Below are 16,458 nucleotides of genomic sequence, written 5' to 3'. Positions count from 1 at the left end.
GTGGCTGTGTGAAAGTTTTTGTCTAGGACAGTGATTCTCAAACGGTGCGCTGCGGCACACTGGTGCGCCACAAAAGGTGACTAGGTGTGCCGCGAATATTATGAAAGTATATTTTAAAAATGAGAAGAAACCCATTTGTATAGAGATTTATTACATCCATGATCAATTAATGTATTAATATATGTATATATTTTTAATTTTGTACACCAAGTGCGCCAGAAAATTTTTATATGTTTTACAGTGCGCCGCGAACCAAAAAAGTTTGAGAACCACTGGTCTAGGAAGTGGCAATCAGGTGGGATTGCAAAGAATTTCAGGGGTGAGATGATGTGAACTTCTGTTACCTGAGGATTAGCCACAACTATTTACGCACTTTAGTCACTCCCTATGCTGTTATCTAGCCTAGCAAGAAAGTCTTGTTCTGAAGCAACTTACTTGGAAAGGGTAATAGTGCCCTCTAGTGAATGTTGCTTGCCTCAAGTGAACTTATATTTGTCTGTAATGTTTTGGTTCACTCTTCGTGTATGGGAGCCAGTAGACTCTGTTCTCTGCCTTTATAAATAATATGGACAATTTTTCTGGAGGTGGGAAATAAGTGTAGTAACAAATATATAATATGTGACTGCCCACTCTTTTGAAATCAGCAGGAGACTCTCTTCTCTGTGCCTTACTGATCATGGAGGTCTGACTGGATGGGATGTGAGAGAGGACCTTCCCTGTGGTTGCACCACAGTTATCAAGCTTCCTGCCTTGTGGGGTAGGCCTGCTGGACCTATTCTCTCTTGATCTCCTTCAAATTGGGCTGCAATCCAGTACATGTCTACTCAGAAGTAAGCTCCATTGGGTTCAATGGGATCCCAAGTAAGTGTGTGTTGGATTTCAGCCTTAGTCAAAGCATTTTTTTCACAGCAGACATTTAGCCTGCCAGATTGATAGGTTTGTAGCAGACTGAACCCTTCTTTTTGGCTTATTTTAATATACTGCTACTGTTTCATGCTCATGTTGTATGATTGTATTGCTAATGTATTGTGAATGTATCCTGTACTTCATGTTTAAAATGTGTTGCCAGCTGCCCTGAGTATTGTAACTTGTTTTCATTTGTTTTTAAGGATGTACTTTAAATTGTTGTAACCTATTCTGGGACCTCATCAGGACAGGCTGCAAAGGGCGGCCAGGTGGGACCCTGGCTGAGGGCCCCTGGGGCTACTGGGGCCTCTGAGGGGCCCCTCCGCTCCCCTTCTGTGATTTGCAGCAGGATTGCTGCCACGGATCGCATGGTGAGAGCTCCAGAGCCCCCGCCATACCTTTCTCGGCTGTGGTGTGTGGTTGCGCACACAGCGCTGCCCTTAACCAATATGGCGGCCCTAAGGGGCTGAAGCCTCTGCCGCCATCTTGGCTGATGACATGCATGCGTACTACATGCGTGCATCCCTGAATCTAGACAGAAGATTTCTCTTTTTTTAAAGCTCAGATTCAATCATTTTGTGCTGTGATGCTTTCTTGTCCCAATAAAATCCTTGTTAAGAATATCATATTGGATATTTCTGCCCTTATCATAATATTGAGAGCTTCACATGACTTTGTCAGCAAATAGGTCTCCATGCTCTAGAATTATTCCTTCATATGAGAAACATTGTTGAATACTGTGTGGGGAGTAGCAGAAGACGCATGGGGAATGCCTTTGGAAGGGGAAGGAGAAATTGATATACTCGATCAGGGTCTGGGATTCTGGGGAGCTTGGACTACTTAATCTACTTCTCACATTTTTATTACTCACTTTTTACAGCACCTAATGTAATTAAACTTTGGCATGACTTGAATGTTTGAACTGCCCAAATGTTATTTTTTAACTGCCCACTTTTTTCTGTCTGCCTATTTTAGGGTCTCTCTCGCTGCTCTGCTCTGTGTAGCGTTACTTAGTGCTACCATAATCCTAAATTCTTCAAAAAGAAACTTAATAACAGATTTTGCAAAGGCCAATACAGAGAATAGGAGATACTGATCAAGGCTTTTTTATATGCTCTTCTTGACCAATGAGAGTTCTTGAACAACCAGTGGAAACCCCACTTCCTCTGTTGGGTGCAAGAAGCAAGCGCTTGAGTCGAGCAACCCTTCTCTCTCGCTGCTGGCTGTTATAATAAGGTAGCAATGTTGTTCACTGGCTGGAATGTGGCCATTTTTTGCGTTCTTCTTCTCTGTGATGTAGCTGGTAGTGCAACTGGTAAGATCAGAAAGTAACTTGAATACTCTCAGTATTTGCTTGTGTGTGTTAAGTATTATCAGGTGAGAGAGACCACTACTTTGTTTTACTAAAGTCCAGTATGTAGTCTGGCACTGGATGGATTTTGTGTGTGTTTTAATCAAGGGCTAAAATTCCTTTGTCAAAGAGAGGTTGTTGCAAGGGTTCTTAGTAGCAGTTAAGTCAAACCTGGGATTTTCAAATGTTTTATTTTAAAACGGGAATAGAGGTGCCACCTGCATTTACTGGCTTTGCTCCTTTGCAAACCCCCTGCAACAGAAATTTAGCAGGTGAATTTTCGCCACTGGCTTCACCTGCTAACTACCTGAATGTCAGTCTGCTCTTAAAGATTCTGGAGGAGGACTGAAAACATAATGCTGAGGTTCTTTGTTTATTGAGATGCGAACGCACAGAAAAAGCAAGTGGGGGTTCTCAAAAACTGCCTGCTGCTAGATAAAGTGAAATCTTTTTCTTTCCATTGTGGTTTATGTTCCGAGTGGTGAAGCAGCTAAGAGAAGATTTAACCCTGGGGGTGCTGGCGTTGTTTTAGGAGTTGAAATAATTAATATTAATCATTAAAATAGAGCTGTTTTTAATGTTTCTGGGAGGAGATGTACTGAAGCATATGGAGCTCTCTGATATTAATCCTAGTAATGAGATGCCAACCAAATGGCAGGGATTTTTGAAAATTTGTTCAGCTTGCCATTGAGAGAATGGAATTGTAAAACATACCCCCCCAAAAGGAGGAAACCATGGAAGAAGATTGACCTACAAAATGCTGCTATCACAATGGCCACTATGAATGAAGACACAATTAATCCTTGAGGGCTTCCCATAGTCTTCCATTTGGCTGTGATACGCTCTGAATGTGTGTTCATTTTCAAACCACTTCCTCTATTGCACTTCAGAATGTGTGTCTAGCCGTACTAGAGTTGTATGTAACATTCTGCTCTAACTGTGTGTTCAGTTTCAAACCACTTCCTCTATCTCACTTTAGAATGCATGTACGTATAGCCCTAGTAGACCTATACATATATTCTTAACTGTGATTATATATTTCATTCTAATTTAGGAAATGTTTCCTTAAAAAACACAATTTAAACGATTTAATAAATACAAATAATTTCAAATCCAGTGCAGATGCAGACAGGGATAAAAATCGCTTGAAAAGCTTGTTGAAAAAGATGGTGGTGTTCAGGCAGTATTGCTGCCATACAGCACAACATTAGAGTGGGGTTGTGCTGATGAGCAACCCCTGATGATGTGCACATTAGGTAGCCCTTCCTCCTGGCATTCATGCATACAGAGCAAACTTCTGCTGGGAGGAGGCTGTGCACATACAGCTGTACGTGTGAAGGCTGTATCCCTGCAGATGCACATGCCGTATGCACAGATGCCAGGGAGAGGGGGCTACACTGTGGTGTCAGGATGGAGCAGCGCTACTTAATGTGCCCCTAATTTGGTGTTGCTCTACATGGGGGCAATCGCAGCTGAATAGGGCTCAAGGCATTTTGTTTTCAGGGCCGGGAATATGTGTTCAAACTTCTTCCCATGATCACACAGTGAATGCCGTATTCACCCTAGGTCAGTGGTGGCTGGTGCCCACTGGGACTGGGAGGGCAGTAGGCAAGGAGACCAACAGCAGGTGGAGACAGAGCCAATTGCGAGCAGAGCTCTGATTGTAAGTAACACAGCAGACAGGTGTGGCCGGCTGAGAGCAGACAGAGGGCAAATGGAGCAATGCCCCACCAAACGAATAGACTAGCCTCTAATGCCCTAGCTCTGCACTGGCTGAGATACTTTTATTCTTTTCTGTTCTGTGTGTGTGTGTGTCTCTCCCAGGTGAAAGACCATGGGCTCCTCCAACTTATATTACTTTTGTTTGAGGTTATTCAGATTGCCTTCTCCTCCCTTCCCTTCAGTGCCCACGAGGCACTTCAGCTGGAGAACTATGGTCAGATTTGCTCTTACACTTGCTTGCAAACATCTTAAACATCACGATGTTTGAGCATTTGTGCATTTTTCTATATATACACACAAAACACGATTTTAACTTTCCAGTTTCTCTTCTTGCCACATGATCATATCCGGGCTGTATTGGATGAGGGTAGTGGGGATAGTAGTCCAAAGCATCTGGAGGACACCAGGTTGGACAAGGCTGATGTAGATAAACAGAAAAATAGATTAGTCCAAATCTCTCCACGCTGTTTCAAGTTTATGTGCCTGCTTCATGCTTGTCTTAGCTAAATAGTTAAATTGTTGCGTATAAGGTACTGTAGAAATTAGAAATCAAGTATGAGGAAGAGTGTGAGAGCTATTTCACACATGCATATATCCCTTGATTTCTCTAGCCTCAATAAATTTGTACTTGCAGTGATCATATGAATATGAATGTCTGAATCTACCCATGCTGCTCAAGAGATAACAACTACATAATTAATCTGTATAATTGCCTTTTCAATTACACAAGTGCAGAACCAGGACTTCACGGGCTTGCAGGGTGTCTGTCCAAGTCCTACAGTCCAGTCTGAAACCTGACCTGTTGTTTAAGTGCATTGCTATGTGAAGTTTTCATTCTGGAAAAGTTTGCCGTTTTGACACTTCCCAGTGTCCTGTGAGGCAACTTGTGATTGCAGAGTGACGTTAAACCACAGAATGAAAGGAAGAAGGGTCTGGTTCCTCCTCATGTGACAACAGCTTTGAATGCTAGTCAGTTTTTCATTCTAAATTCACCAAATAGCAAGCAACGTGTGTCTTTGATAAATTTAGGAGCGTAGATAGGTAGCACGTGATGTTGGTGCTGGGACTATTTCATATGAATGGCAAACTAACTTACAATGTGTCTGGCTCCTGATGACTTGTCCAAACTTTAATTGTGGTGAAATTTGCCCAACAGTTTCATTCATATGAAAAATAAAATTATTCCCCAGAGTAGGGAGGTGGGGGCATGGAGAGAAATTCCACTCTTGAGTGCTACGATCTGTAATATCTTAGCCACGCCAAAGCATATGCAGCATCAACATTAAGCCTTTACTAATTCAGCCCCATCCACAACATACAGTGAAAGCAGTATCATACCATTTGAAATAGTCATGGCTTCCCCAAAGAAACCTGGTAGAATACTGCTTTCAATGTGTAGTCCAGATGGGCCCTTTATTATATAGCTTGACTTCCTATGAGTCTTGGGTTATGTGACAAAATGCATTTCTGACCCCTGACCCAGAGTCTGGCGTACAGAGATCACAGAAGCTGGCTATCCCTTTTCTAGTTCTTTTATTAATCTCTTTCCAGCAGCTGAGTAGCTGAAATTTCCAGTTCTGAGACCAAGGCAGCTGTTATGCAAACATTTTGGTGTCCTGGCCCAGGCCCATTAATTGCCTGGCAGAGTAACTGAAAAGATTTCTAGGAGTCAATATATTCATCACCATTATCCTGAAATGATAAAGGCTAGCTGTCTCCCGGGTCATGGGTACATGCAGGTATTGGCTCTCACACTACTTCCTCCCTCTGGAATCTTCTGTGACATCACAGTGCGCTTTGGGCTGCAGTCTCGGGACCAAATTGAACAAGATATTAATTGTGTGAATTCAGTTATTATGCATTTCTTCAATACGTAATTGCAACAGTGAAGCTTCAAGCAGCAGACGTACTACAGGAGGTGGTAGGGAGATTAACCGCCCCTCCACACACACCTTGCCCCAAACATCGCTGAGTTCCAGTGAAAATTGCCTGCCTTAAGATGCCATTTGCATAGTGACAGAAGTCTCCAGTGGCATCAGTGTGGCTGCTATTAACATTTCTTTAAAACCTATATGCTAAATGCATTCAAACAATATCACGTTTTGTTTGGCTGCTGTGTAGTTTGTTTCATTTCTCTGATGTTGCGTCCCAAACTATGTCACAAAGCCCAGATCCCTTGCTATATGTCTGTAGGTCCTCAGGGGAACTTTAACTCTTTAAGTTTATCAATTGTGCCAAATGTAACGGTATATTGTTTTTATATTGTAAACCGCCTAGAGAGCTTCGGCTATGGGGCGGTATAAAAGTGAAATAAATAAATAAATAAAAAGTTTAATATTGTACTTTAAATTTCTGAAACATGCCCTAGGACCTAATGGTGACGGGCGGGTAGTAATAATAATAAGTTGTTCAAGCTCTTCCTGTGTTATTGCTTAGTCAGGAGCCTTGCTCTGTGCTGAGCTCGCTTTGGAGACAGCTACTGTCAGGAGAGTTGCGATCTGGAAATGTCTTAGAGCCCCAAAATCTCACCCCTGATCTGCCTTGTGCATTTGGATTGGTTTTTAAAATTTAATTTCTGCCTCCTTAAGATGAAGGTGAAGCTGGGAGAACGAAGATGGGTGTCAATGCATACAGGATTGGTCTAACCATGCAGGGGTTGCCAACATTTTTAGACCAGTGGGAATATTTCAATCAGCTGTGGGTGCCATTCACAACATGGCTGCTGTGGGGGCATGGCATAACACAACATGGCTGCCGTGGGGATGTGACATAATATAAAATTAGAAGTATAATTGCTGCTCCCAACCCCAGATAACCTCAAGTTTACCACCATTAACTTTTTATTAATGACTTGGATGAGAAGGTACAGAGTATGCTTATCAAATTTGCAGATGATACAAAATTGGGGGGCACAGCTCATACCATGGAAGACAGAAAGAAAATTCAAAGGGACCTTGATAGGCTGGAGCATTGAGCTAAAAACAACAGAATGAAATTCAACAGGAATAAATGCAAAGTTCTACACTTAGAAAAAAGAAACCAAATGCACAGTTATAAGATGGGGAATACTTGGCTCAGCAATATGACATGTGAGAAGGATCTTGGAATTGTCATTGATCACAAGCTGAATATGAGCCAACAGTGTGATCTGGCTGCAAAAAAGGCAAATGCTATATTAGGCTCCATTAACAGAAGTATAGTTTCCAAATCGCATGAAGTATTAGTTCCCCTCTATTCAGCACTGGTTGGGCCTCATCTTGAGTACTGCGTCCAGTTCTGGTCTCCGCACTTCAAGAAGGATGCAGACAAACTGGAACAGGTTCAGAGGAGAGCAACAAGGATGATCAGAGGACTGGAAACCAAGCCCTATGAGAAGAGACTGACGGAACTGGGCATGTTTAGCCTGGAGAAGAGAAGACTGAGGGGAGATATGATAGCACTCTTCAAGTACATCAAAGGTTGTCACACAGAGGATCTCTTCTCGATCGTCCCAGAGTGCAGGACACAGAATAATGGGCTGAAGTTGCAGGAAGCCAGATTTCGACTGGACATCAGGAAAAACTTCCTAACTGTTAGAGCCATATGACAATGGAACCAATTACCTAGGGAGGTAGTGGGCTCTCTGACACTGGAGGCATTCAAGAGGCAGCTGGACAGCCATCTGTCGGGAATGCTTTGATTTGGATTCTTGCATTGTGCAGGGGGTTGGACTTCATGGCCTTATAGGCCCCTTCCAACTCTGCTATTCTATGGAAAGTCAGCTATATCCTGCTGGTCTTGATTGTGGAGATCACACAGTATTGATTTCTCTCTCTCTCTCTCTCTCTCTTTCATGTTGTTGCTGTCTAATAGCAACAGGGAACATTCCCCGGTACCAGGAAAATATATGCATGGTGGCCACACCACATTCAGTCTCTTTCTCACATACACACATCTTCCTCTCTCTCACAGACCACACCTGGTTTAAAAGCTGTGTAGGGGGAAGGGAGAATTCCACCTTGTGGTTTTTCCCATTACAGTGTTGCAAGAACACCGGCACTTGGCTGACTTTCTCTTCTCCTAAAGATACAGGATCAGTCTCAGGCCCTGAACCTGGCAACCCTACTTCCCACCTACCACTTGTTTCAAACACATCCAGAAAAGTATGTCTCTTAAATTCTAGGTCTGACAGCACATTCCTTTCATAGGTAAAAATTAATCTGCAATCCTATATAGCTATTTAACTCAATGAGGCTTAATTTGGAGTAGACGTATATAGGACTGGACTCACACAAGAACACATTGCAGCATTTCAGGGGTTATACTTTATTAATGCTGTACACAGACACAGATCTGGCTGCCTGGCTCTTTGGTCTGTTTGGCTCCTCCTCTCATCCCCATCAGCTGCTGGGCAGGAAAAGAGAGGCATCGCCTGCTGGTGGATTGGCTGCAATATCAATTCCACATGAAAGTACTAGAGCTTGCTCCTCTCCCTCCCTTCACACCTATCAGCCCAAAGAAGCTCAGTTAAAAACCTCCTCCTTTAAACTTGGTTTTCAATGAATTGTGTAATATTGCAAAATAGCTTTTAAGTGGAAATATTATTCATTAAACGTTTGCTTTTACATTTGATTGCAAAACAGTAGTTTTTTGAAAACACCAATATGATACACTTACAGAAGCCAGAAGGAGGAAGTGCCCCAGTTCAGTACCGGAAGCAGGAATGAACTGTAAGAAAGGAGGAGGAGGCATGGACAGAGGGTGGATCCAACTTCAGTGCTGGAAATGCAACTCGCTATTAGAGGGGAAGGAGACAGGGGGCTTGGCATATGGTGGAGGAACACCCATGGACTGCCTATTGCAGGAAAGTCTGTGGCATTGCGTCGAAGCGCACAGATGTTAATGTGATTGATTATCCATACAGGAAAGCATATTGGTTTTTCGGTGGTATTTCTAATGCTGATTTGTGAATGCGAAAATCTTCTGGCAATGTCATATGAATTAATGAGAACACAAAGCAATAACATTGCAGATTATACAGTTGTATGGATGGGCCCACAGCTGATGGGTGAGACTTCTGGATCAGAGGTTGGATGGAGCCAGTAGGAGAAGATTTGGATAGATGGAGCTGAGGGAAGGTGTGGTGGACTTTGCAGGGTGATTGTGTGACACCACTACTTTTTGGAGACATCAGCCATCCCTGATCATTCTGCCCACTTGTGTGGCTTCTATCTGCATAAATAACCAGGTTGACAAGGGGTTGCTACAGAGAAATGGTTCCTTTGCCAGGCCATTAATTGGGTTTAAGATCTTAACTGATACACCACAAGGGTTATTTCCTTGTGTAACACGTGCTGTCACAGGACAACGTTTCTAAATAATTGTTCATTTGTGATTCGTACTTGTACAGGTAGGCAATTGCCTAATTCAACGATTAAACCTGGGTCTCCTATCCCTGTCAAAACCAATGATCCAGGAGTTCAGAGAGCTGCTAGATTTGGTGTTTACCGATACAACAACAGTTCAAACGACATCTTTCTATTCAAAGAATCTCATATAAACAAAGCCATGATGCAGGTAAGAACTGTCTGGCTGTTATGGCAACAAACGCAGCAATGAGGCAAAACCTGCCCTTTTTTTGTGCCAGTGCAAGATGGACTGTTGCTCAGGTTGTGTTATAATTCTAGTTGTTCTGATGGCCAGAGTGGTGAAGTGAGCTATTATTACTTGCATCTTGGGCCCCATCTGCACTATACATTTCAAGCAGTATCATGCCACTTTCAACAGTCATGGCTTTTCCCCAGAGAATCCTAGGAATTTTAGTTTGTTTAAGGGGGTTGAGAGTTGTTAGGAAACCCCTATTCCCTTCACAGAGCTACAGCCCTCAGCACCCTTAATAATCTAAAGTTCCCAGTATTCTTTCGGGGAAGCCATGACTTTCTAAAATGATGTGAATACTACTTTAAATTTATAGTGCAGATGTTCAGCTGCTCTTGCAGCTCTGCTGATGGCTAAATAAGCCCATGTGGAAGGTGTACATTTCTCCTGCAATCACTTCTGGATTGTGAAATGTGAAACCAAAAACTGATGTTCCATCCTTCACTCAAGATTTTTGAGAGCATGCTGGATGCAATTTGTCTCAGCTTTTTTTGTTCAATAGAGTAGCTGCCTGTTCTTGCTGTCAGGCACCCAGGTTGATGGCTCTTCCTCCCTTTATACTGGTAACTGATTTACCCTTGGGTAAGCCAAACTATATTTTTCTTTATTAGGGCAATCTTCCCCAACCTGATGCCCTCCAGATGTTTTGGACATCTCCCATCTTTCCTGTTGCCTGGGGCTGATGAGAGTTGTAGTCCACCACCATCTGAAGAGCACTAGACTGGGAAAAGTTGAGTTGGGGTGAGCAGAAGGAAGATCAGGATCTACTGATAGATCTCGGGGTGATCTGAAGGTCAACAAGGATTTCTAACTCCCATCTGTTTAAACCACAAAATGACTCCCCAAATCAGAGTGCATGCAGAAGAACTGTGAGTTCATCTCTGGTACTGAAAATGAATTCCTAGGGTCAGAATTCTTCTAACTCTTAAGTGTGTGCCTTTTGCCCGACTCTGGTTGGTGGATCTTGGGGTTCTAGTAAAAAATGAAATAGATCCTGCAAGCCCGAAGTCTGCCTTAAGTGCCCTGATTTAGAGTCTCACTAGGCCATAATCTGAAAGTCTCCAGTAAAATGTAGACCAAATCTCAACCCACAATATTTTTCAGGAAGGTGGTTTGATAGACTTTATCGCCCATTGTAGATATACTAATTTCTTTTATTTTTTCTTAAAGTAATATCTGGTCAGATAGGTTTAACAGTTCCCTCCCCCCTTCAAAACTGGTAACACAGGGATGAATATACAAACTACACACACCAATATCATGCTACTTTCAACCCTTTGGAAAAAAGACACAATACCCTTGAAAAAACCTAGGCTCCAGTATACAGTAAGCTCCCTCTGGTCTCTGTTTTGTCCTTATTATGTGGTGTTTAATGATAATGGAAACTGTTCTCTCTAGGTTGTGAGAGGGATGAAATACAGACTTGATGTTGATATCAGCCGGACAGTGTGCAGCAAAAGAATACATCCCAACTTGGACAGATGTGATTTCCAGAAGAAAAAGGCACTGATACAAGTAAAATGTGTTCAGATTTCTCCCTGATTTTCTTATCGACTAATTTTGAATTTTATAGGATCTGAGGCACTGTCCTTATTGGTATAATTTCACTGTGACTTTATTGCATAGCCTGTCAATGTCTATGAGTTTCGAAATGCCAAAGGTACAGTTAAATGTATGCAAAATAAGCCTGATGATCAATGCAAAATGCATTTGATAAGCCTGACTCTAGTCAACGAAAGCTTTTGCCAGCCTTCTCTAACCTGGGGGTCTTCAGTTGTTTTGGACTTCTTCTTGCGCCATCCCAGACCGTTGGCCATGTTGGCTGGGGCTGATGGGAGTTGTAGTCCAAACATATTATTATGCCATAATAATAAATGTGTTAGTCTTTGAGATGCCACAAGTTGGTTGCTTTTGCTGCAACAAACTAATATGTCTACCCCTCTGGGAGTTATAAATCAGGAGTGGAGGAACCTGTTGCCCTCCAGATGGTGATGGACTACAACTTCCTGCCCAGTGGCCATGCTGGCTAGGGCTGAAGTGAGTAAGAGTCCAACTAAATCTGGAAGACAACAGATTCCACATCCCTGTTATAAAACAAGCCCATTAGAAAAACTATGCACGATATAGACACAGTGGTGTGTAGAAAAATGTTTCATCTCTTCAGCAAACACTTTCCCATGCTGACTGGTCTACTGTAGAACCCATCCATATTGCAAAAGATGCTGGTGGGTTATGCCAGACAACATGCTCAGTTCATGCAGTGCACTGGCCAATCCAGTCTGTTGCCTTGCACCCTAGAACTCACCCAGGTGCTTCCTTGTGGCCACACTTTGTTAGGATAACCAGTAGTGGTGAACAAGCTGTCTCAGAGTAGCCTTGGGTGCATGGGATAATGTTCTGTTGCGCAAGGAGAAATCCTTGCCTTGATGGAGTGATTTGCTTAGCACTGTGTTGAATGCAACCTGATGATTATTAATTTTATGTATGGGAAGCTCAGAAAGGCTCTTCCTGAGGGTATGGGCAATCCTAATTTAAGACACAGTATTCTAGGACAGTGTAGTTTTCACACTGAGTTCTGGAGGACTCTGGGGTTCCTTACAAGCTTACTGGGGGTCCTCACTGAGAAGATAAGTAATGGAGAGGAAGTCCTATCACACTGCACTAGCGCAATTATTTAATGGAATACTGCCCAGAGTACTAACTACCGCTGAAGGACTGGAGGATAAAAATCCAAGCATTGTGTTCAACATACATTTCCTTTCCTAGCACTGGAAGTAGCTTTACCAAGTGAATCTAAATGTACCTGTTTAAAGGTTTTGTGTACATTATGCAGTATGAAGTGGCAGATCTCTGGGTGTTACTGTTTTAAAAGGCAGGTAGATGATGGTGGTTATATATGTATTTAATACTATTCCAGCTTAGGCTGGTTCTTTAGGGCAAATGGAGCACTGTCCCATGAACCTCATTTTGCCATCAGACAACCCCCACCTGCCTGCCTTCTTTATTTACAACCAGTCCAGGGGGTGGCAATGTCTATCGGCTTCCTCCTCTCTCGTCTCACTGTTGCCTGTGTTGAACTCAACAGAAAAGAGAATTAGATGGGGACAAAACTAAAATTAGTTGCCTTTGCCTATCATTGACTCTGGCTCCACCGCTGTTGGTCTCCCTGCCTTCCGCCCTGCCATTGCTAATTAGCATCAGCCACGACTGATACTCTGAGATAGAAAATGCTGTTCTCAAATAGTAGACATACAAAAATCACATTGGGGAGATCATAGAATCGTAGAATAGTAGAGTTGGAAGGGGCCTATAAGGCCATGAAGTTCAACCCCCTGCGCAATGCAGGAATCCAAATCAAAGCATTCCCGACAGATGGCTGTCCAGCTGCCTCTTGAATGCCTCCAGTGTTGGAGAGCCCACTACCTCTCTAGGTAATTGGTTCCATTGTCGTATGGCTCTAACAGTTAGGAAGTTTTTCCTGATGTCCAGTCGAAATCTGGCTTCCTGCAACTTCAGCCCATTATTCTGTGTCCTGCACTCTGGGACGATTGAGAAGAGATCCCGGCCCTCCTCTGTGTGACAACCTTTGATGTACTTGAAGAGTGCTATCATATTTCCCCTCAGTCTTCTCTTCTCCAGGCTAAACATGCCCAGTTCCATCAGTCTCTTCTCATAGGGCTTGGTTTCCAGTCCCCTGATCATCCTTGTTGCTCTCCTCTGAACCTGTTCCAGTTTGTCTGCATCCTTCTTGAAGTGCGGAGACCAGAACTGGACGCAGTACTCAAGATGAGGCCTAACCAGTGCTGAATAGTGGAGAACTAATACTTCATGCGATTTGGAAACTATACTTCTGTTAATGCAGCCTAATATAGCATTTGCCTTTTTTTGCAGCCACATCACACTGTTGGCTCATATTCAGCTTGTGATCAACGACAATTCCAAGATCCTTCTCACATGTTGTATGGCTGAGCCAAGTATTCCCCATCTTATAACTGTGCATTTGGTTTCTTTTTCTTAAGTGTAGAACTTTGCATTTATCCCTGTTGAATTTCATTCTGTTTTCAGCCCAATGCTCCAGCCTATCAAGGTCCCTTTGAATTTTCTTTCTGTCTTCCACGGTATGAGCTATGCCCCCAATTTTGTATCATCTGCAGATTTGATAAGAGTGCTCTGTTCCTCCTCATCCAAGTCATTAATAAAAATGTTGAAGAGCACTGGGCCCAGGATCGAGCCCTGTGGTACCCCACTCGTTACTTCCACCCAGTTTGGGAAGGAACCATTGATAAGCACTCTTTGAGTACGATTCTGGAGCCAGCTGTGGATCCACCTGATAGTTGTTCCATCCAGCCCACATTTAGCTAGCTTGCTAATCAGAATATCATGGGGCACTTTGTCAAAAGCTTTGCTGAAGTCAAGATATATTATGTCCACAGCATTCCCACAGTCTACAAGGGAGGTTTACCCGATCAAAAAATGAGATAAGATTAGTTTGGCAGGATTTGTTCTTCATAAATCCGTGTTGGCTCCTAGTAATCACTGCATTGTTTTCAAGGTGCTTACAGACTGACTGCTTTATAATCTGCTCCAGAGTTTTTCCAGGGATTGATGTTAGGCTGACTGGTCTGTAGTTCCCCTGTTCCTCCTTTTTGCCCTTTTTGAAGATAGGGACAACATTAGCTCTCCTCCAGTCATCCAGCACTTCACCAGTCTTTCACGATTTCGCGTCTGATCCAGTAGGGCTCTTCTGTTTTTAAGTGCCATGGATGGGACAGTGGAACAAATGGGGATAGCTGTGATTAAGTCTTATCTCTCCAACTCCCTGATGCTGCTAATTTATTACACCCTGGGAGCATTCGTGTCTAGGAGCTTTAAAATTCCCTCCCTGTTGCAATCTGGTAGTCTTAAAAACCTTCCTTCATAGAGTACCTTAGGTAATGTGAGGAGCATTTGGCAATGTGGAGGAATCAGCACTATGGCTTTTTCCTTTATCTACATTAGTTATGTTGTTCCCAGGCCTGGTGTTTGTACTTCTGGCAATTGCCCTGGAGCCCCTGCCTCTCTAGGCAGGAAGCGGCTGCAAATGGCCATTTTGAATTGCCCACAGTGCTCTAGAGTGACCATGCAGGGTGTTCAGGACACTGTGGAAAAACTGATTTCTGCTTGTGTACATACAAAGGGGAGTGAATCTTCCTTGCTGATGCAGAATCTTTTTGCATAGGTGATTCTTGTAATGTGTGGTCGTATCAGATAGAGAAAGCCCTGCAAGAAAGACTGCCGTTTCCTTAGTCAGAATATTGCATCAGGCCTTGGTTCTTTATCATGTTGGGCATGAGGCTAGCACAGGAGTTGCACATAAATGCTGCAGGAATTGTGAGATCTCCTTGCCTTAGGGTTGCAAAAGAGGAAGCTGGAACAACTGTATGTTCTCTTTTTGAAATACCTGGTCAGGTTACTGAACAAGCTCTTGGGTAATGACACAGGACTACTTTCTGGGTTTCACCTTTGAGCTGATTTTAATATTAATCTTTATTTCTTTCTCCCCCTCAGACATTCAGATGCTATTTTGAAGTCTGGATTACCCCCTGGCTGCACCAAGTCCAAGTGCCAATCTCCCTCTGTCAATGAATTATCCCCAATAAAAGCAATGGACTCTACATTTTTGGCTTTGTATTAGTTGTTCTAATTGTCAGTAAAGACACTGTTCTGTAAACAATTGTGTGGTTTTGTTTTCCCCCATGACTAATTCTGCACCCTGGAGGTGAAGTCAGGCAAGATGCTGGGGGGGTGGGGAGGGACAGTAAGGTGCAAAATGGCATAGCTGGATCAGGCTGCTAAGGAAGTATGTTCAGTGCAGCTAAGGGCAAACACACCAAACAGGACTTGAGGCAGATTCAGGGGAGGCGGTCAAGCACCACCCACAAGGAGATATAAGCAAGATCTGTTAACCATCCTCCCCGCAGCAGCCTCTTCCTTTTATAAGGACTGCTGGGAGCCTGGAGCCAATGTGATTCAATCAGTGTCTTCCTTGTGTCACTGGCTTTCTCCGCATGTCTCATTTTCTGACTCTCCTCTTAGTTCCACGTATTGTTAAGTAATCAGGGAAGCTTCTATTGCACCCAATCTATAGATATAATGGGAACAGATACAGACCAATTGTGAGAATTGCCTGGTTTTGAGTGAGAAACAGAGGACTGTCCTGCCCAATTATTTCTGGAAAGGAGGTGGACTCAACCCCAGAGTAGTTCTTGCTCTTAAACATACACACTAAGGCTGCAATCCTAACCCACTGAACTCAAGGGGTGGCATTCGACTAAATCCTTGCACTAGCACAATGGGATTTGCCTCTCTCTCCTGCCCCTGTGTGCAACCAGCACCATCCCCAGATCTGCTCCAGAGGGGTTGGGGTGGGGGAGAGGGGGATAATGTTCTGTAGTGCAAGGAGAAATCTTCTTAGCACTAGGCTGAATACAACCCAGTAGGGCTTACTTCTGAGTAAATTCAGATTGGCAACTTTATTAAAACTTTTGCGCAAAATGGTACCCCCCCCGATGATCAGAATGGCAGCTGACTCTCACTTCCACAATGACGACCAGACAAGTGTACCCTGTGGCATCTGAAGGCAGCAGACTGGTGCACACAAGCCATCCTGGTGCACATAAATCCAACACCTTGTTGCTGCTCCTTCAGCATCTACTGAGGTGGCCTCCTTCCTCTGCTGAATGGTAGGGCCAGCCCTCTTTTTGTAGCACTGTTAAGCACAGACTAACAAATAAAGCACTGGGTGCCTACACAGCATACATCTAAAACACATTTAAAGCACATGGCTTTCCCCAAAGGTTCCT

The 16,458-nt window shown here is 43.3% G+C and overlaps 1 protein-coding gene across 1 annotated transcript; it reads left to right on the top strand.

Moving 5' to 3' along the window:
• Window positions 1–2,025: 2,025 nt before the first annotated feature.
• Window positions 2,026–15,329, top strand: LOC133383315 (cystatin-F-like). The gene is made up of 4 exons (XM_061623824.1): window positions 2,026–2,221; window positions 9,369–9,535; window positions 11,015–11,131; window positions 15,164–15,329. The coding sequence occupies exons 1-4, from the start codon at window positions 2,149–2,151 to the stop codon at window positions 15,239–15,241; spliced, it is 435 nt and encodes a 144-aa protein (XP_061479808.1). The 5' UTR covers window positions 2,026–2,148; the 3' UTR covers window positions 15,242–15,329.
• The last annotated feature ends 1,129 nt before the right edge of the window (window positions 15,330–16,458 follow it).

This window comes from Rhineura floridana, chromosome 1 (assembly GCF_030035675.1).
Source record: "Rhineura floridana isolate rRhiFlo1 chromosome 1, rRhiFlo1.hap2, whole genome shotgun sequence".
In the NCBI taxonomy this organism is placed as follows: Eukaryota; Metazoa; Chordata; class Lepidosauria; order Squamata; family Rhineuridae; genus Rhineura; species Rhineura floridana.
This window is presented reverse-complemented; position numbering and strand designations above follow the sequence as displayed.